At 51.3% G+C, this 21,803-nt stretch overlaps 1 protein-coding gene across 1 annotated transcript in view; it reads left to right on the top strand.

Moving 5' to 3' along the window:
- Positions 1–21,803, top strand: part of PLXDC2 (plexin domain containing 2) — a 278,440-nt gene that overhangs the window by 196,162 nt on the left and 60,475 nt on the right. The window contains exon 3 of the mRNA XM_068146419.1: positions 15,663–15,809. Within this exon, the coding sequence (XP_068002520.1) occupies positions 15,663–15,809 (147 nt within the window). The remainder of the gene's footprint in view (positions 1–15,662; positions 15,810–21,803) is intronic.

The following is a 21,803-nucleotide window of genomic DNA, read 5'->3' as shown; positions in this document are numbered from 1 at the left end:
CATTTCCTCCTTTTTTTTTCTGCTGCTTAAGATCTGTCTACTCTCTAACTTTGCTTCTTTTTGCTTGAATACTGCTTCCACTTCTGGCTTCCCTATCATAAGAAGGAAAGAGACCTGTTGGAGGTGTCCAGAAGAAGGCCACAAAGGTGATCCAAGGGCTGGAGCAGCTCTGCTATGAGGAGAGGCTGAGGCAGCTGGGGGGTGTTCAGCCTGGAGAATAAAAGACTCCATGGGGACCTTCTAGCTGCCTTCCAATACCTGAAGGGATCCTACAGGAAGGCTGCAGAGAGACTTTTCCTGAGGGTGTCTAGACAAGGGGGAAAGGTTTGAAGCTGAGGGAGAGTAGGTTTAGACTGGATCTGAATAGAATAGAATAGTATAAACCAGGTAGGAAGAGACCTTCAAGATCATTGTGTCTAACCCATCAACCAATCCAACACCACCTAAACAACTAACCCATGGCACCAAGCACCCCATCAAGTCTCCTCCTGAACACCTCCAGTGATGGTGACTCCACCACCTCCCTGGGCAGCACATCCCAATGGGCAATCACTCTCTCTGTGTAGAACTTCTTCCTGACCTCCAGCCTGAACCTCCCCTGGCACAGCCTGAGACTGTGTCCTCTTGTTCTGGTGCTGGCTGCCTGAGGAAGAAGTTCTTCAGTAGGAGGGTGCTGAGGCTCTGGAACAGGTTGCCCAGGGAGTCCTTCTGCTTGGAGGTGTTGAAGGCCAGGCTGGATGAGGCCTTGAGCAGCCAAGTCTAATTAATTGACATGCCTGCCCATGGCAGGGGGGGTTGGAGCAGATGATCTCCGAGGTCTCTTCAGCCAAGGCCATTCTGTGGTTCTTTGGAGAGCTCCTTTGTTGCTGTGGAGATGATGGAGAATGTCATTTATCAGACAAAAAAAATAGCAAGTCTCCTTTTTGTCTTCAAACTGAGTGAAGGGGAAAACATGTTCCTGACTTCTTTGTGTGATGTTAGGGAAGGCATTTGAACTTCCTCAAAAAGAAAACAAGCCCAAGCTGCCTCAGATGAGATCTGAAGTGAAAATGTCTGCAAATTCTCCTTTCCCTGCTTGTTTTGAATGGCTGTGAACAACTACACAGTAAATTGCTCTGGAAGCAGCACAGATCCCACATAAAGCATCCTGATCCTCTGCTCCTGATAAATCACACCAGATATCATGTCAAGTGCAAATGGATTTGTTTGAATCTGGGGCAATCATTAACTGACTCACTTCTGCTTGTCCAGCTGAGTATTCTGCCAGTGATGTCAGACTTCCTGGCTGGGCACCAGACTGGGGGGGATGAGAAGGGCTGTGGTCAGTAAGATGAGAGAGGTTCTCCTCCCCCTCTACTCTGCCCTGCTGAGGCCACATCTGGAATATTGTGTCCAGTTCTGGGCCCCTCAGTTTAAGAAGGACATTGAGACACTTGAAGGTGTCCAGAGAAGGGCAACAAAGCTGGGGAGAGGTCTGGAGCACAGCCCTGTGAGGAGAGGCTGAGGGAGCTGGGGTTGCTTAGCCTGGAGAAGAGGAGGCTCAGGGAAGACCTCATTGCTCTCTCCAACTCCCTGAAGGGAGGTTGTAGCCAAGTGAGGGTTGGTCTCTTCTCCCAGGCACCCAGCACCAGAGCAGGAGAACACAGTCTCAAGCTGCACCCGGGGAGGTTCAGACTGGATGCTAGGAAGAAGTTCTTCACAGAGAGAGTGATTGGTCATTGGAATGTGCTGCCCAGGGAGGTGGTGGAGTCACCATCGCTGGAGGTGTTCAGGAGGAGACTTGATAGGGTGCTTGGTGCCATGGGTTAGTTGATTAGGTGGTGTTGGATGATAGGTTGGACACAATGATCTTGAAGGTGTCTTCCAACCTGGTCCATTCCATTCCATTCCATTCCATTCCATTCCATTCCATTCCATTCCATTCCATTCCATTGAGTGCTCTTAAGATGTCCAGCTGAGTATTCTGCCAGTGATGTCAGATTTCCTGGCTGGACAGCAGACTGGGGTGGATTAGAAGGGCTGTGGTCAGTAAGATGAGAGAGGTTCTCCTCCCCCTCTACTCTGCCCTGATGAGGCCACATCTGGAATATTGTGTCCAGTTCTGGGCCCCTCAGCTCAAGGACCTCAGGGAACTGCTTGAGAGAGTCCAGTACAGAGCCACAAAAATGATGATGGCAGTGGAAGATCTTCCTCATGAGGAGAGCCTGAGGGAGCTGAGGGCTCTTAGGCTTGGAGAGGAGGAGCCTGAGGGTGAGCTCCTTGCTGTTGCTCAAGATGTGCAGGGGGAGTGCCCAGAGGCTGGAGCCAGGCTCTGCTGGGTGCTGCCCAATGCCAGCACAAGGGGCAGTGGTGGAAGCTGAGGCAGAGGAAGTTACAGGGAAACCTATGGGGAAAATGTTTCCCCTGTGAGGGTGATGGAGCCCTGGAGCAGGCTGCCCAGAGGGGTTGTGGAGTCACCCTCCCTGGAGATATTCAAGACCTGCCTGGATGTGTTCCTGTGTGAGCTGCTCCAGGTGCTCCTGCTCTGGCAGGGGGGTTGGAGTGGATGAGCTTTGGAAGTCCTTTCCAACCACTAACATTCTGTGATAACTGTTTTGTTTTCTTTCAAACTTGCATCTACCAAATGTAAACCAGGCAGAAGCCTCAGGTAACATTTGGTCTTCAGTGTACTGATTGCTTAGTTGAAGTCATCTTGACACTTGCACTGGATCTGGCTACAGTCTTCAGATGGGCTGAGTTCACTGTCAGCTTTGCTAGAATCACAGAGTCCTCCCAGTTGGAAAAGTTCTTTACGATCATAGAGTCCAACCATTCTCCAACTCTCCCAAGGCTGAGGCTAAGCCATGGCCCTCAGGTTGGAAGCAACCTTTACGATCATGAATCCTGACCTTTGCCAAACTCTGCCATGGCTGATAACAAACCATAGGATCATAGAAATGTTGAAGCTGCAAGAGACCTTGGAAATCAAGTCATCAGCACCACAGCTCTGCCTCTTGGAAACCCCTCCAGGGATGGAGGATTCAGCCACCTCCCTGGGCAGCCTGTGCCAGTGCTGGAGAACCTTTTCAGAGAAGTTGTTTCTTCTCATCTCCAACCTAAACCTCCCCTGGGCCAACTCAAAGCAGCTTCCTCTCTCCTATCACTTTTTCCTAGGGAGAAGAAACCAACCCCCACCCATCTCCAGCCTCCTTTCAGAGAGTTGTAGAAAGCAATGAGGTCTTCCCTCAGCCTCCTTTTCTCCAGGCTGACCCACCCCAGTCCCCTCACAGTATCACAGTATAACTTAGGTTGGAAAGGACCTCGAGGATCATCGAGTCCAACCTATCAACACAGACCTCATGACTAGACCATGGCACCAAGTGCCACATCCAATCTCCTCTTGAACGCCTCCAGGGTCGATGACTCCACCACCTCCCTGGGCAACCTGTTCCAATGACGAATGACTCGCTGGGTGAAGAACTTCCTCCTCACCTCGAGTCTAAACCTCCCCTGGCACAGCCTGAGACTGTGTCCTCTTGTTCTGGTGCTGGGTGCCTGGGAGAAGAGACCAACCCCTTCCTGGCTACAACCACCTTTCAGGTAGCTGTAGAGAGCAATGAGGTCTCCCCAGAGCCTCCTCTTCTCCAGGCTAAACAACCCCAGCTCCCTCAGCCTCTCCTCACAGGGTTGTGCTCAAGGCCTCTCCCCAGCCTTGTTGCCCTTCTCTGGACACCTTCAAGTCTCTCAATGTCCTTCTTAAACTGAGGAGCCCAGAACTGGACACAGTACTCAAGGTGTGGCCTAACCAATGCAGAGCACAGGGCACAATGACTTCCCTGCTCCTGCTGGCCACACTCTTTCTGATGCAGGCCAGGATGCCATTGGCCTTCTTGTCCCCCTGGGCACACTGCTGGCTCATGTTCAGGCAGCTGTCAATCAGCACCCCCAGGTCCCTCTCTGTTTGGCAGCTCTCAGCCACTCTGACCCCAGCCTGTAGCTCTGCATGGGGTTGCTGTGGCCAAAGTGCAGCCCCTGGCACTTGGACTTGTTGAATGCCATCCTGTTGGACTCTGCCCAGCTGTCCAGTCGGTCGAGGTCCCTCTGCAGAGCCCTTCAGCCCTCTAACTGACCAACATCTGCTCCTAACTTGGTGTCATCTGCAAACTTGCTCAACACAAGCCCTGCTCTCCAGCAGCGTTGTGGCAATGAGCCTGTCAACATTTCCATCATTTCCACCTAAACTCAAGGAGGGGTTCTGCTAATAACTCAGGTCTTGCTAAAAAAGACCCAAAAGGTGAAGCCTGGAAGTGAGGTTTATCCTCTGTTTCCTTTAATCTTGGTGGAGAGGATGAGAAAGGAAGGGAAGAAATGAAAAGCCAGTTTCCCCTCTCCAAAGGAGAGGAACTCAGAGTTCTGTGTGGTGGTGCTGAGCTCATTTCCAGATGCTTGGCTGTGGTGGCACACAAGGCACTTATTTAATTTAACGTGCTGCTGATAATGAATTTGTGTAGCCAAGAAGCAGACAGGGGATTCAGCCTTTAATGGAATCTGCTTGAAACGTTTCTCCACAATAGTGTTTTCCATTTCCACCGCCCTCTTCATCTCCAAGTTCCTAAAGCACACTACAATTACTCCAGAATCACTGAACTCTCGGCTGAAAAGAGCTCTGAGCAGTATCCACACCAGGCCTGGTACTTCCTTTGTGGATTAATGATGTCAGTCAGACTCTATCCCAGCTGAAACCAGGGCATTATCTCAGCCCTTGCTTGCAGGAGTTTGCTGAGAATCTATTGTCCCTGTGCTTGGCACTGGCGAGGCTGCACCTCAAATACTGCCTTCGGTTTGGGTCCCTCACTCCAAGAAAGACACTGAGAGGCTGGAGCAGGTCCTGAGAAGGGCAACAAAGCTGGGGAAGGGTCTGGAGAACAGGGCTGGGGAGAAGCAGCTGAGGGAGCTGGGGGTGTTTAGTGTGGAGAAGAGGAGGCTGAGAGAAGACCTCATTGCTTTCTACAGGTCCCTGAAGGGAGGCTGGAGTGAGGTGGGGGTTGGTCTGTTCTCCCTAGTAATAAGTGATAAGATGAGAGGAAATGGCCTCAAGTTGCCTGAAGGGAGATTTAAGCTGGAGATTAGAAGAAATTTCTTCCCTGAAAGGGTTCTCAAAGCCTGGCACAGGCTGCCCAGGGAGGTGGTTGGATCCCCCTTGCTGTAGGGGTTTCCAAGAGGCAGAGATGTGGTGCTGAGGGACGTGGTTTAGCCCCAGCTTTGGTAGTGATAGAACAAGAGGAAAAGGCCTGAAATTGTGCTAAGGGAGGGTTATTGGAGATGAGGAAAAGTTTCTTTGCTTGCAAGAGTGGTCAGGCATTGGCACAGGCTGGCCAGGGAGGTGCTGGAGTCACCATACCTGGAGGGATTTCCAAGAGGCAGAGATGTGGTGCTGAGGGACGTGGTTTAGCCCCAGCCTTGGTAGTGATAGAACAAGAGGAAAAGGCCTGAAATTGTGCTAAGGGAGGTTTAGGTTGGAGATGAGGAAAAGTTTCTTTGCTGCAAGAGTGGTCAGGGATTGGCACAGGCTGGCCAGGGAGGTGCTGGAGTCACCATCCCTAGAGGTGTTCATGGAATGTGTGGCCATGGCTCTTGGGGCCATGGTTTAGTGGCCGTGATGGCGTTGGATTGATGGTCAGACTTGATGGTCTTAGAGGACTTTTCCAACCAAAAGAATGTAGTTCAGTGAGTAAAAGCTGAATATTAGTGTGGCTGTGGAGGCTGGCAGAGTCTCTCTGCAGCCCCTTCTTTTCTAACCCTCTTCACTGTGTTCACCTGGAGCATCCCCATGAAAGAGGCTTGAATAGAATAGAATAGAATAGACCAGACCAGACCAGGTTGGAAGAGACCTTCAAGATCATCAAGTCCAACCTATCATCCAACACCACCCAACCAACTAAACCATGGCACCAAGCACCCTGTCAAGTCTCCTCCTGAACACCTCCAGGGATGGTGACTCCACCACCTCCCTGGGCAGCACATCCCAATGGGCAATCACTCTCTCTCTGTGCAAAACTTCCTCCTGACCTATCTATCTAGGAGGTGATGCAGACAGCAGAGCTTGGTGCTCAGTTCAGGCTATGCAAAACCAACAAGCCCAGCTAATTTAATAGCTCACAGCAAACTCTGCAGGGAGTGAGGCTGAACACATTGCTGGGTGGTTAGCAGGCAGGAATTGGGGGTAGGTAAGTAAAAAGTTGTTACACTAAGCCACATAATTCCAGTTTGGATAACAGCAATCCTTAGGGATAGGTTTTGAGCACCACAGGAGCTCTGCTGCTGACATTGATGGATTACTCTGTGCCACTCTGAAAGTGTTGCATGTTTTTGTAATATGGGAGAGTCAATTACCTGTTACCCCCAACAGGAACGTCTTGGCATGGAAGCAGATGGGAACAGTGCCTCAGATATGGTCAGACACCTCCTTTGATTGTCTGGAAATTTGGTAATTATCACTTGAGAGCTCTGAGCATTTATCAGGAAGTCAGTGGTCTGTCTTCCTGCTGATGGCAGGAGTTACACAGCCTGTGCACACAGAGCAATGAAGGAGGCCAAAGCTCACAATTCTTATGGAGAGGAGAATCACAGAATTGCAGGGGTTGGAAGGGACCTCCAGAGGTCATCCAGCCCAACCCTGCTGCCAGAGCAGGATCACCCAGGGCAGGTCACACAGGAACACATCCAGGTGGTTTGGAAAGCCTCCAGAGCAGGAGACTCCACAACCTCTCAGGGCAGCCTGCTCCAGGCCTCCAGCAGCCTCACACCAAAGAAGCTTCTCCTCACGTTGAGGTAGAACCTCCTGGTTTCCAGCTTGTAGCTGTTGTTCATTGTTATATTGGGCACCAGAGCCTGGCATCTTCATCTTGATCCTCACCCCTCAGATATTGATAGACATTGATCAGATCCCCTCTCACAGTATCACAGTATCACCAAGGTTGGAAGAGACCTCAAAGATCATCAAGTCCAACCTGTCACCACAGACCCCATGATTAAACCATGGCACCAAGTGCCACATCCAATCCCCTCTGGAACACCTCCAGGGACGGTGACTCCACCACCTCCCTGGGCAGCACATTCCAATGACAAATGACTCTCTCGGTGAAGAACTTTCTGCTCACCTCGCGTCTAAACCTCCCCTGGCACATCTTGAGACTGTGTCCTCTTGTTCTGGTGCTGGTTGCCTGGGAGAAGAGGCCAACCCCTTCCTGGCTACAACCTCCCTTCAGGTAGTTGTAGAGGACAATGAGGTCACCCCTGAGCCTCCCCTTCTCCAGGCTAAACAACACCAGCTCTCAGCCTTCTCTTCTCCAGACTAAACCACCCCAGGGCTCTCAGTCTCTCTTCACCATTCTTGTAGCTCTCTGTTGGACTCTCTCCAGCAGGTCTCTGTCTCTCCTGAACCAGGGAGCCCAAAACTGAACACAGTATTGCAGCTGTGCTCTCAGCAGGGCAGAGTATGATCAGAGCTTAGAAGGTGATGTTTTAAAAACATGCATTTGTGCTTCCAAATCAGGAAGCAGTTCTTCCCCAGGAGGGTGCTGAGGCACTGGGACAGGTTGCCCAGGGAAGCTTTGGAGTGTCCAAGCCTGGCAGTGTTGAAAGGCAGGTTGGATGGGGCCCTGAGCAACCAGGTCTGCTGGGAGGTGTCCCTGCCCATGGCAGGGGAATTGGAACTAGATGATCATTAAGGTCCCTTCCAACCCAAACCCTGCTCCATGTCTGGCTTTTCACAGACCATCAGTACTCAAAGAGTAAGTTGGCAATGGAGGTTATGGAGTCTGCAAAACACATTGCAGCAAAAACCAAAAGCAAAAGGCGCAGCAAACTCTCAGATATCCAGCAGACTTTTTTCTTCCTTTTCAGCTGCACAACATTTAACAGAAGCAGGGAGATGTGACAGGGTTACAGGAGGTTGGCTTCATGCATTTGTCTCAGGCTGCATGACTTATTCATGAGCTCCTATTAATATTTTTAACCAAATGAAAGCAGCACTGCTGTGGAGCATTCTTTCTGTAGTCTTAGCAACAAAAGCAGGAAGGGAGGGAACTTGCAGATGGAAAACCCTGCCTGATCTCACACAGGTGGAGCAGTAACCTGTCATGGGGGATGAAAAAGCCAGGATCCCTCAGACATATTCCCCTTTTGCTTCACTACAGGCAGCACAGCAAGCAAGCAGCTTTCTCAGCTCCTTCCTGCCTCAGGCAGGGCTTGGATGCCTCATTCCCCATGGATGAGAAGGAAAGTGTTTTCCTCTGCTAGAACAGGCTTCATCTGGCTCCCAAGTGCTGCTGCTCAGTTTGGGGTTTGTTGTCATTGTTTTTCTTTAGTTTGTGACATGCACCTCTCTTACCACAGAATCACAGAACATCAGAGGTTGGAAGGGACCTCCAGAGATCATCCAGTCCACCCCTGTCAGAGCAGGAGCACCCAGGGCAGGTCACACAGGAACACATCCAGGAGGGTTTTGAGTATTGCCCTCACAGGGAAAAAATGTTTCCTCCTGTTTGCATGGAATTGAGGCAATCCCAGGCACAAATCCAGGCTGGGCAGGGACTGGCTGGAAAGCAGCCCTGAGGAGAGAGCCTTGGGGGTGCTGAGGGAGGAGAAGCTCACCAGGAGCTCTCAGTGTGCACTTGCAGCCCACAAAGCCAATCAGATCCTGGGCTGCAGCAGGAGAAGTGTGGCCAGCAGGGCAAGGGAGGTGATCCTCCCCCTCTGCTCAGCTCTGGGGAGACCCCACCTGGAGTACTGCCTCCAGTTCTGGAGCCCCTATTAGAAGAGGGATCTGGAGGTGCTGGAAGGTGTCCAGAGCAGGGCCAGGAGGATGAACAGAGGGCTGGAGCACCTCTCCTGTGAGGACAGACTGAAGGAGTTGGGGCTGTTCAGTCTGGAGAAGAGAAGGCTCCCAGGTGACCTCATTGTGGCCTTCCAGGATCTGAAGGGGGCTACAGGAAGGCTGGGGAGGGACTGCTCAGGATCTCAGGGAGTGATAGGACTAGGGGGAATGGAATGAAGCTGGAGGTGGGGAGATTGAGGCTGGAGGGGAGGAGGAAGTTCTTCCCCATGAGAGTGGTGAAGCCCTGGGATGGGTTGTCCTGGGAGGTGGTTGGGGCCCTGTCCCTGGAGGTGTTTAAGGCCAGGCTGGATGAGGCTCTGGCCAGGCTGATGTAGTGTGGGGTGTCCCTGCCCATGGCAGGGGGGTTGGAAGTAGATGATCCTTGTGGTTCCTTCCAACCCTGATTGATACTATGATACTATGAATTTCCTATGGCTCAGCTTCCACCACTGCCCCTTGTGCTGGCATTGGGCAGCACTCAGCAGAGCCTGGCTCCAGCCTCTGGGCACTCACCCTGCACATCTTCATAAACATGATTTTTTTTTACCCTGTGAGTGTGACAGAGCCCTGGAGCAGGCTGCCCAGGGGGCTGTGGAGTCTCCCTCTCTGGAGGTAGTCAAAACCCACCTGGATGTGTTCCTGTGTGACCTGCTCTGGGTACTTCTGCTCTGGCAGGGGCCTTGGACTGGATGAGCTTTCAAAATCCCTTACAACTCCTAAGATTCTGTGGTTCTGTGATATGAATAATTCTTTCCAGAAGTATATGAAATTATTTGACTTGATTAAAACAGTAAATGAGACAGAATTTGGTAGTTGCTTACTCATGCCTAAGTCCTCACACACAGAAGTGTTGAACTGAAGGCTTTAATTCAAGTGTTTGATATCCAAGCTGCATGATGAGTCTGCTTGAAGCACAGATCAAGAGATCTTACAGAGCAAACAGCTTGGCTCAGTGTCAAAGCCTTGCAGTTGTGGAGGTAAGAGTTTAGCTCCTAGCACTTAAGAGGAGTAGTTTTCTTGCTTATGAAAAGCTGGAAGTGCAGAATCTCTGCCCAGTTTCAACCCTAGCTGAAATGTCTTTTTGACTTTTCTTAGTTAGCAGAAGCTGGAAGTGCAGAAACTCTGCTCAGTTTTGGTTTATGAGGGCAACAAAGCTGGGGAGAGGTCTGGAGCACAGCCCTGTGAGGAGAGGCTGAGGGAGCTGGGGTTGCTTAGCCTGGAGAAGAGGAGGCTCAGGGGAGACCTCATTGCTCTCTACAACTCCCTGAAGGGAGGTTGTAGCCAGGTGGGGGTTGGTCTCTTCTCCCGGGCAAGCAGCACCAGAACAAGAGGACACAGTCTCAAGCAATGCCAGGGAAGCTTTAGGCTGGAGGTTAGGAAGAAACTCCTCCCAAAAAGAGAGATTTGCCATTGGGATGTGCTGCCCAGGGAGGAGGAGTCACCATCCCTGGAGGTGTTTAGGAAGAGCCTGGATGAGGCACTTGAGGCCATGGTTGAGTTGATTAGATGGTGTTGGGTGATAGGCTGGACTTGATGAATTCTGAGGTCTCTTCCAACCTGGTTATGCTGTTCTTTTCTATTCTTTATTCTATTCTATTCTATTCTATTCTATTCTATTCTATTCTATTCTATTCTATTCTATTCTATTCTATTCTCTTTTTTAACCAGAAGTGAAATATTTATTTTATTTTATTAGTTATCAAAAGCTGGAAATGCAGAAACTCTGCACAGTTTTAACCACAAGTGAAGTATATTTTTACTTTTAGAATAGAATAGAATAGACCAGGTTGGAAGAGACCTTCAAGATCATGGAGTCCAACCTATCACCCAACACCATCTAATCAACTAAGCCATGGCACCAAGCAACCCATCAAGTCTCCTCTTGAACACCTCCAGGGATGGGGACTCCACCACCTCCCTGGGCAGCACATTCCAGTGGGCAATCTCTCTTCCTGGGAAGAATTTCTTCCTCACCTCCAGCCTAAATCTCCCCTGGCACAGCTTGAGACTGTGTCCTCTTGTTCTGGTGCTGCTTGCCTGGGAGAAGAGACCAACCCCAACCTGGCTACAACCTCTCTTCAGTGAGTTGGGGAGAGCATGGTCTCCCCTGAGCCTCCTCTTCTCCAGGCTAAGCAACCCCAGCTCCCTCAGTCTCTCCTCACAGGGCTGTGCTCCAGACCCCTCCCCAGCTTTGTTGCCCTTCTCTGGACATGCTCCAACAAGTCAACCTCCTTGCTAAACTGAGGGGCCCAGAACTGGACACAGGACTCAAGGTGTGGCCTAAGCAGTGCAGGGTACAGGGGCAGAATGACCTCCCTGCTCCTGCTGGGAATTTTATAAGCCAGCTGTCCTTGTTATCAAAAGCTGGAAGTGCAGCAAGTCTGCACAGTTCCAACCAGAGTTGAAATGGGTTGTTGTATTTGTTTTGACTTTCCCTGGTTATGAGAAGCTGGAAATGCAGAAGCTATGCTCAGCCTTAAGCACAGCTGAAACCTTTCTTGTTTATCTGCAACCAGCTCTTGTGGTAATTATTTCTCCTTTGACTTGGTGATGTCTTAAATGTAACTTCTGATTCCTATGGAGATTCTGCCAGAATGATAAAGTAGACTGGGGAAGGAGGTCTCTGTTGTCAAAACCTTTTATTGTACTGTACCTGCTTGGTATGCACGACAGTATTAACAGTTTCTTTTGACCATTAAAGAAGAAAAGATGTTGGTGAGGCTTCTGTCATCCTCCTGACAGCAGAGTTTTAATTGTGTTTACTTCTGTGACTCTCTCAGAGCTGCTGAAGTTGTTAGAAGTTGCTTCAGCAGTCTGACTGAAATTTACTGGGGAAGAACATCCTTGGCATAGCACTTGGTGCAGTTGGTTAGCACCTGACTTGGTGTTTGAACAGTGGTTGAACTCAGTGATCTGAGAGGACTTCTCCAACCACAATGATTCTGTGATTCTGCAGCAGAAGATAAAGGAGAAAATAACCTGATTATATCATAGGCTTATGTCTGTCAATAGCTGAGGGCTGGGGGTCAGGAAGGAAGGGACAGGGACAGCCTCTGCTCACTTGTGCCCTGGGATAGGACAAGAAGCAATGGATGCAAGCTGCAGCACAGGAGGTTCCACCTCAACACAAGGGGGAACTTCTTTACTGTGAGGGTCCCAGAGGCCTGGAGCAGGCTGCCCAGAGAGGTTGTGGAGTCTCCTTCTGTGGAGCCTTTGCAGCCCTGTCTGGATGTGTTCCTGTGTGACCTGTGCTGGATTCTATGCTCCTGCTCTGGCAGGGGGGTTGGACTGGAAGATCTCCAGAGGTCCCTTCCAACCCCTAACATCCTCTGATCCTGTGATATCTGCAACAGCTTAAGTAAAATGCAGCAGCAGCAGGATAAGATACAGGTTGCAAGGTCTCTTCCAAAAGAAACAACTCTGTGATTCCATGGAACAGGGTTTGTGGTTGATATGTTTAACCCAGAACATGAAAGATTTCTTTCAGACTAGAAGCCCTGGCAATGTCTGGCAGTCTTCAACACAGGACCACATCAGTAGGAATGAGTCATAGAATGATTAATGTTGGAGAAGACCTCCAAGCTTATCAAGTCCAACCACTGACCCAACACCACCCTGCCCACTACACCATGTTTATGTGATTTTTGAACACCTCCTGGGATGGCTACTGCACCGCCTTCCTGGGCAACCTGTTCCAATGCCTGGCCACTTCTTTCCTAATACCCAACCTACCTTTCCCCACTAGTGCATCTTGAGGCCATTTCATCTCATTCTGTTCTATCACTTTTTTACAACCCCTACCTGGCTCCGGTCTCCTTTCAGGGAGCTGCAGAGAGCAAGGAGGTCTCCCTCAGCCTCCTCTTCTCCAGCCTCAACACCCCCAGCTCCCTCAGCCCCTCCTCTAGCCCAGGGGCTCCAGGCCCTTCTCCAGCCTCACTGCCCTGCTCTGGACAGGCTCCAGCCCCTCAGTGTCCTTCCTGCAGGGAGGGCCCAGAGCTGAACACAGCACTCCAGGGGTGGCCTCCCCAGTGCTGAGCACAGGGGGATGATCCCCTCCCTGGCCCTGCTGCCCACCCTGTTCCTCACCAGCCCTGTTCTCCAGACCCTTCCCCAGCTTTGTTGTCCTTCTCTGGACCTGATCCAGCACCTCAGTGTCCTTCTTGGAGTGAGGGACCCAATACTCAAGTCCTCAAGGTGTGGCTTCATCAATGCTGAGTACAGGGGGACAATCTGTTTTGTGGTCCTGCTGGCCACACTCTTGCTGATGGTTTGAAAGTGGAGCAAGGGCAGATTTAGGTTGGACATCAGGAGGAAGTTCTGCACTATGAGGGTGGTGAGTCAACGGAACAGGTTGCCCAGGGATGTGGCTGAGGCTCTGTCCCTGGAGACATTCAAGCCTTACTGTGGCCCCAGGCAGCCTTCTCTAGTTGGAGGTGTCCCTGCTGCCTGCAGGGGTGTTGGGCAAGATGACCTTTGAGCATCCTTTCCAACCTAATGCACTCTGTGAATCTTGCCTTGAAGGGCACCAAGCACTTTGCCATGGGTTTCACTGATGTGGCGACAGGAACTGCATGATTGGATTTGGGGCCAGGGAACACTATAATCATCCTGTAAGACGATTGCCTGAGGTAGCTGTTTGCCTGGCCAACTGCTTGTGGTTGGAAGCAGAGCTGTCTTTTGCCACACATTTGTACTTCTCTTTGCTGTTGGCTCGCGTGCAGTCAACAGCGAGGCAGCGGTGACTCCCAGCTCCCAGGAGCACCAATATTTGGGGCTCAGCCACAGTATCCCAGGGCTCAGGGTGAGTTTGATCTAACACTAAGGTGCTTCTTCCATTCTAAGCTGTACTTCCTGTCTCTTTGTAGTGGTTTAGATGGTTTAATCCACCTGCACCCTCATAAAGCACAGCTAACCCAGCCAGAGAAGCAAATGGAGGCTGTGTTTTACAAGCAATAATGGAATGCAATGGACCTGTACAAGATAGACAGCATTTGCAATATCATACAGGAATTCACAGGAAAGAACACAACACAGATCCTCCTGAGGAGGAGCCCACCTCGGGTTTCCCCCCACCACTCTCCCCACCTTCCCTTTCCCCTCCTGTTAATTAGGTGAAAAATGATGTGGTGGCTTGAGCCTTAACTGGGACTTTTAAAGTTCAGATGGGGGCAAGGCTGAGAATCTCTCCCCTGCTCCTCCCTCCTCCCTCCCAACAGAGAGGGGAAAAAAAAAAAGGGAAAGGAGCAAATCCACCAAGAAATAATTTGGAGTTGGCTTGGAAGTAGAAGGGTAAAGAGTTTTCTTTAAACAATATCTATATTTATATCTATTTATGTATCTATCTCTCTCTATACATATATAAAACAATAACAGGTAAGGTTCACAAGGGCAAGGAACAAGGATGGATGGGAGGGAGGGGAAGAAAACCAAGAATACAAAACCAGTCTCTCTCTGAAGAGGCACAGAGGCAGCAGGGAGAAGGATCAGGCCTGACCACGTGGCAGAGGAGCAGGAAGGCAGCTGCAGTAGCTCTCATCCAGGAGAGGCAGGAGCCAAGAAGAGCTAATGGCTGCAATATCCTGCCTTTTATACCCTAGCTGGGCAGGGAGGGAGAGTGGAACAGACTCAGTTTCCCAGGGGGGAAAATGCCCTGCAGGGAGGGCAAAGCACTCCCAAGCCCTCCACCCTGTTTTGTTTCAGGGTGGGAGTTAACCCACCCCAAAGGAGAAGGAGAGAAAAAAGGATATAAGGGAAATTTGTTAGCTCAAAGCAGTTGTTAAGAAAAGTTAGCTTTTCTTATCTCATCAGTTTCAGTCCAGGGTCAGCTGCATGCACTCTGGCCAAGAAACCAAAGTCAGACAGATTGAAGCTGGAGCGAGTGAGAGCAAGGATGCTAGAGAGATTTGCTGTGGTAGAGCTCACATCTGACCAATGAAATTCGTTCAGAATTAACCTTTGTTTTCCTTTTTACACCTAAAGCCATGGAAATCCATGAGGAATTAGTTCACAACTACCCCATGCAGAGCTACAGGCTGGGGTCAGAGTGGCTGAGAGCTGCCAAACAGTAGAGGGACCTGGGGGTGCTGATTGACAGCTGCCTAAACATGAGCCAGCAGTGTGCCCAGGGGGACAAGAAGGCCAATGGCATCCTGGCCTGCATCAAGAACAGTGTGGTCAGCAGGAGCAGGGAAGTCATTGTGCCCTGTGCTCAGCACTGCTTAGGCCACACCTTGAGTCCTGTGTCCAGTATTGGGCCCCTCAGTTTAGGAAGGACATTGAGACACTTGAAGGTGTCCAGAGAAGGGCAACGAGGCTGGAGAGAGGCCTTCAGCACAGCCCTGTGAGGAGAGGCTGAGGGAGCTGGGGTTGCTTAGCCTGGAGAAGAGGAGGCTCAAGGGAGACCTCATTGCTCTCTACAACTCCCTGAAGAGAGATTTTAGCCAGGAGGGGGCTGGTCTCTTCTCCCAGGCACCCAGCACCAGAACAAGAGGACACAGTCTCAAGCTGTGCCAGGGGAAGTTCAGGCTGGAGGTGAGGAGAAAGTTCATCACAGAGAGAGTTGTTAGCCATTGGAATGTGCTGCCCAGGGAGGTGGTGGAGTCCCCATCCCTGGAGGTGTTCAAGAGGGGATTGGATGTGACACTTGGTGCCATGGTCTAGTCATGAGGTCTGTGTTGATAGGTTGGACTCGATGAGCTTTGAGGTCTCTCCCAACCTTGGTGATACTGTGATAAACACTCAGCTGGAGAGTGTCCTTTTCTTAAGGGCACAGCCTAAACTCTCCCACTCTTTTCTCCCCCTTCAGGAGGATACAGATCATAATTACTACACTTCAAGGACGTATGGCCCCTATGATTCGACCAGCAGGGATCTGTGGGTCAATATAGACCAGATGGAGAAGGACAAAGTCAAGATCCACGGGATCCTTTCCAACACCCACCGACAAGCTGCTGTAAGTTGTTGTCTCCTTCTGTTTCCTTCACATGGGAATTTCTCACCAGTGGTATTGTGGCTTCTGTTCCCAGAGCTTCGGCCTTGAGTCTTAGTGAAGCTTTCAAAGTCTCCCCAGTGTTGCTATCAAACCACTCCAAGTGGTCTTCCTACGCCTCTTAAAACAGTCCTTCAGAGATGGCTTCACAGATATTAGCCTTACAGGCCGACGGAAGGGATTCTGCCCCTCTGCTGCCCCTCTCATGGGACCCCACCTGGTGTCCTGTGTCCAGTTCTAGAGACCCCCAGCACAAGCAGGATGTGGAACTGTTAGAGTGGGTCCAGAGGAGGCCACCAAGATGATCCAAGGGCTGGAGCACCTCTGCTGTGAAGGCAGGCTGAGAGAGTTTGAGTGGTACAGGCTGGAGAAGAAAAGGCTCCAAAGAGGCCTTCTAGAAACCTTCCAGTATTTTAGGGGGCTACAGGAGAGCTGGAGAGGGACTTTTTACATAGGCATGAATGACAGGACGAGGGTAGTGGCTTCAGACTAGAAGAATCTGGATTTAGATTGCACATTAGGAAGAAATTCTTCCCCATGAGGGTAATGAGGCACAGGAACAGGTTGCCCAGGGGAGCTTTGGAGGCTCCAAGCCTGGCAGTGTTGAAAGCCAGGTTGGATGGGGCCTTGATCAGCCTGGTCTGGTAGGAGGTGTCTCTGCCCATGGCAGGGGCAGTGGAACTAGATGGCCTCTAAGGTCCCTTTCGACCCAAACCATTCCTTGACTCTAGGACATGCTTGTTCTGTAGGATCACAACCCAGCAAACAGTAGATGAGTTGAGATGCTGAAGCCAGAGGAGATTTTATCTTTGACAGCAACAGAACTGGTTTGAGGAGTAAGTTGCTGAAGTTTAAATCTCTCATGGAAGTGCCAACAGTTTATTTTGCCTTTTGGGACAAGTGATCCAAATGATGAGGCTGCCACGTTCTGGCAGAGGTGGTAGAGGGGATCACAACTTCAAGGTACCAACAATCAAATCCCCCAGACTGTCAATCACAGCCTTGTCTGAGTGACTCTAATCATGCTGCCTGGTAAACGTGGTGTGCAAATAATGGGCCTAGGAGTGAAACTGACTGCTGCCTCATTTGGAGTTTGTCTTCTGAACATGAGCCTGCAGTGTGCCCAGGCGGCCAGGAGGGCCAATGGCATCCTGGCCTGCATCAGGAGGAGTATGGCCAGCAGGAGCAGGGAAGTCATTGTGCCCTGTGCTCAGCATGGGTTAGGCCACACCTTGAGTCCTGTGTCCAGTTCTGGGCCCCTCAGTTTAGGAAGGAGGTTGACTTGCTGGAAAGTGTCCAGAGAAGGGCAACAAAGCTGGGGAGGGGTTTGGAGCACAGCCCTGTGAGGAGAGGCTGAGGGAGCTGGGGTTGCTTAGCCTGGAGAAGAGGAGGCTCAGGGGAGACCTTCTGGCTGTCTACAGCTACCTGAAGGGAAGTTGTAGACAGGCAGAGGTTGGTCTCTTCTCCCAGGCAGCCAGCACCAGAACAAGAGGACACAGTCTCAAGCTGCACCAGGGGAGGTTTAGGCTGGAGGTGAGGAGAAAGTTCTTCCCAGACAGAGAGACTGGCCATTGGGATGTGCTGCCCAGGGAGGTGATGGAGTCACCATCATTGGAGGTGTTCAGGAGGAGGCTTGACAGAGTGCTTGGTGCCATGGGTTAGTTGATTAGGTGGTGTTGGATGATAGGTTGGACACCATGATCTTGCAGGTCTCTTCCAACCTGGTCTATCCTATTCTATTTTTTATCCTATTCTATTCTCAGATCTTGCTCTTGGCTGCTAACTGCATCCCTAGGAAGGTCCAAAATTGGCACAACTTAGCTACAGAGAATGACAGCTCAGAACTGTGGTTTGTGAGATTCTTCTTTCAGCAATTTGCCAAGTTAGCTCCAGCCCCCTCCCCTCCAAAGCCAAGCCCAAGATCTGATCAGTGCCGTATCTAAAAGTTGCACAGTTCTGGAGGATGCAGGTGTCTCTAACAGCCTGGCTTTCTTCACCTGGGATCTTGGTAATCTGTATTCAAGTGGACAGTGTCTCATCACCCTCACAATGAAGAACTTCTTCCTCAGCTCCAGTCTAACCCTGCTCTGCCTCAGCTTCAAACCATTCCCCTTTGGCCTGTCTCCAGATGCCCTCATGAGAAGTCCCTCTGCAGCCTTCCTGCAGGATTCCTTCAGGTATTGGAAGGCAGCTAGAAGGTTCCCCTGGAGCCTTCTCTTCTCCAGGCTGAACACCCCCAGCTCCCTCAGCCTCTGCTCACAGCAGAGCTGCTCCAGCCCTTGGATCACCTTTGTGGCCTCCTCTGGACTCACTCCACAGCTCTGTGTCCTTCTTCTGCTGGGGACACCAGAACTGGAGGCAGGATTGGAGGTGAGGTCTGAGCAGAGCAGAGCCAAGGGGCAGAATCCCCTCTCCTGCCCTGCTGCCCACACTGCTCTGGCTGCAGCCCAGCACACAGCTGCCTGCTGGGCTGCATGAGGGCACTGCTGGCTCCTGGGGAGCTGCTCAGCAACCAACACCCTCAAGTTTTTATTTTCAGAGCCACTCTCAACCCACTCTGCCCCCAGCCTGGATTTGTGCCTGAGGCTGGCCTAACCAAGATGAAGGACTTTGCACTCTGTTGCCCAGAGAAGTCATGGATGCCTCCTGCCTGGAGGTGTTCAAGGCCAGGCTGGATGAGGCCTTGAGCAACCAAGTCCAGTTGAGAGGTGTCCTTGCCCGTGGCAGGGAGGTTGGAGTAGGTGATCTCTAAGGTCCCTTCCAACCTAAGCCATTCTGTGATTCTGCTGACTATCAGGTGCCCTCTCTGCCTTTCTGCCAGCTCTAGCAGAGGAGGCTGTGGTGCCAGGGTAGCACCCTGGTAGCCATCTCTGTTGGTACTCACCCAAATACCTTGGGCTGTGAACTGGAGTGGCTGCAGCTGTGTCTCCACCCTGCTTTAAAGCATTTGTTTTATGTCCCTCCTGAAGGATGAAAAAAGTCCTGCTGTAAGGCCCCATCTTTTATTTATGTGTCTAACATTGATTTCTTCCATGTGTCTGAGCAAACAACACCCATGTGGACTACACAGCAAAGGTATTTAAAACAGAGATGTGTTCTCTATAACTGTAAAACAACTTCTGAGTGATGTTTCCTGAGCAGCCTACCCATAAGTAAGCAGCAATCTCTTCCCTTCTCTCCCAGAGAAATCAAATTTGCCAGTACTATTTAATCTAAAAGGCATTCTGCCCACCACAGGGCAGAATGCCCTAGGGGGGATTTACCTGCTGATATTTTCTGAAGGGTCACAACAAACCCATGAATGCTCCAGCCCTGGGGCAGAGCAGTTGGAAACTGCCCAGTGGAAAAGGCCCTGGGGGTGGTGTCTGACAACCAGATGAAGATGAGCCAGGGTGTGCCCAGGGGGCCAAAAAGGCCAAGAGAATCCTGGCCTGGGTCAGGAATGGTGTGGCCAGCAGGACCAGGGAAGGGATTGGCCACCTGTACACAGCACTGGTGAGGCAACACACTGAGTACTGGGTTCAGTTTTGGGGCCCTGGCTCCAAGAACATCCAAGTGCCAGGTTCTGCACATCGGCCACAACAACCCCATGCAGAGCTACAGGCTGGGGTCAGAGAGGCTGAGAGCAGCCAGGTAGAGAGGGACCTGGGGGTGCTGGTTGATGGTAGGATGAACATGAGCCTGCAGTGTGCCCAGGCAGCCAGGAGGGCCAATGGCATCCTGGGCTGCATCAGGAAGAGTGTGGCCAGCAGGAGCAGGGAGGTCATTCTGCCCCTGTACACTGCACTGCTTAGGCCACACCTTGAGTCCTGTGTCCAGTTCTGGGCTCCTCAGTTTAGGAAGGAGGTTGAGATGCTGGAACGACTCCAGAGAAGGGCAACAAAGTTGGTGAGGGGCTTGGAACACAGCCCTGTGAGGAGAGGCTGAGGGAGCTGGGGTTGCTTAGCCTGGAGAAGAGGAGGCTCAGGGGAGACCTTATCATTCTCTACAACTATCTGAAGGGAGGTTGTAGCCAGGTGGGGGTTGGTCTCTTCTCCCAGGCAGCCAGTACCAGAACAAAAGGACACAGTCTCAGGCTGCACCAGGGGAGGTTCAGGTTGGATGTTAGGAGGAAGTTCTGCACAGAGAGAGTGATTGCCCATTGGAATGTGCTGCCCAGGGAGGTGGTGGAGTCACCGTCATTGGAGGTGTTCAGGAGGAGACTTGATGGGGTGCTTGGTGCCATGGGTTAGCTGTTTGGGTGGGTTGGATTGGTTGATGGGTTGGACACCATGATCTTGAAGGTCTCTTCCAACCTGATTTGGTTTATTGTAAATAAAGAAGATCATTGAAGGGCTGGAGTGTGGCCAGAGAGAAGGGCAACAAAGCTGGGGAAGGGTCTGGAGAAAAGATCTAGTGAGGAGCAGCTGAGGGAACTGGGGGTGTTCAGTCTAGAGATTAGGGGGCTGAGGAGAGAGACCTCATTACTCTCTACAACTCCCTGAGAGGAGGTTGGAGTTAGAGTCTGGTCTCCTCTGCCTTGTGACAAGTGATAGGATTAGAGGAAATGGCCTTCAGGCTGCCCCAGGGGAGGTTTAGGTTAGAGATTAGAAGTAACTTCTTCTCTGAAAGGATTTTCAGAACAGGCTTCCCAGGGAAGTGGTTGAATCCCCATCCCTGCAGGTGATTCAGAAAACAGAGAGCTGTGGTGCTGAGGGGCATGACTTAGCCCCAGCCTTGGTAGGGTTAGAGAATGGTTGGGCTGGATCTTAAATGTCTTTTCCAATAGAAACAATTCCATGATTCTGTATTCCCCACAAGAAGTGAATCCTTAAAAGACTGAAATCCCCAATCTTTGAACGGTACCTGACAAAAGTGTCACCATCTCATGACCCCCAGCAATGGGCTGGTAAAAGACATGGTGAGACCATGGCAAAAGACTGATGAGGCCCCACCTGGAGTACTGCATCCAGTTCTGGGGCCTCTATTACAAGAAACATCTGGAGGTGCTGCAAGGTGTCCAGAGAAGGGCCACGAGGATGAGCAGAGAGCTGGAGCTGCTCTGCTGTGGAGACAGACTGAGAGAGTTGGGGTTGTACAGTCTGCAGAGGCTCTGAGGAGACCTTCTTGTGGCCTTACAGTATCTGAAGGGGGCTGCAAGAAAGCTGGGGAGGGACTTCTGAGGGTGTCAGGGAGTGATAGGACTGGGGGGAATGGAGCAAAACTAGAAGTGGGGAGATTGAGATTGGCTGTGAGGAAGAAGTTGTTCCTCATGAGGGTGGTGAGAGCCTGGCACAGGTTGCCCAGGGAGGTATCACAGTATAACTAAGGTTGGAAATGACCTCGAGGATCATTGAGTCCAACCTATCAACACAGACCTCATGACTAAACCATGGCACCAAGTGCCACATCCAATCCCCTCTTGAACACCTCCAGGGATGGGGACTCCACCACCTCCCTGGGCAGCACATTCCAATGACGAATGACTCGCTCGGTGAAGAACTTTCTCCTCACCTCGAGTCTAAACCTCCCCTGGCACAGCTTGAGACTGTGTCCCCTTGTTCTGGTGCTGGTTGCCTGGGAGAAGAGACCAACCCCCACCTGGCTACAACCACCTTTCAGGTAGTTGTAGAGGGCAATGAGGTCACCCCTGAGCCTCCTCTTCTCCAGGCTAAGCAACCCCAGCTCCCTCAGCCTCTCCTCACAGGGCTGTGCTCAAGGCCTCTCCCCAGCCTTGTTGCCCTTCTCTGGACACCTTCAAGTCTCTCAATGTCCTTCTTAAACTGAGGAGCCCAGAACTGGACACAGGACTCAAGGTGTGGCCTAACCAATGGTGGTGGAAGCCTCCTGCCTGGAGGTGTTTGCAGCCAGGCTGGATGTGGCTGTGAGCAACCTGCTGTAGTGCGAGGTATCCCTGGCCATGGCAGGGAGGGTGGAACTGGCTGATTCTCGAGGTCCCTTCCAGCCCTGCCAGTTCTA

This window comes from Melanerpes formicivorus, unplaced genomic scaffold (genome assembly GCF_026170545.1).
Source record: "Melanerpes formicivorus ecotype bairdi unplaced genomic scaffold, bMelFor1.0.p_v2 SCAF_13, whole genome shotgun sequence".
In the NCBI taxonomy this organism is placed as follows: Eukaryota; Metazoa; Chordata; class Aves; order Piciformes; family Picidae; genus Melanerpes; species Melanerpes formicivorus.
This window is presented reverse-complemented; position numbering and strand designations above follow the sequence as displayed.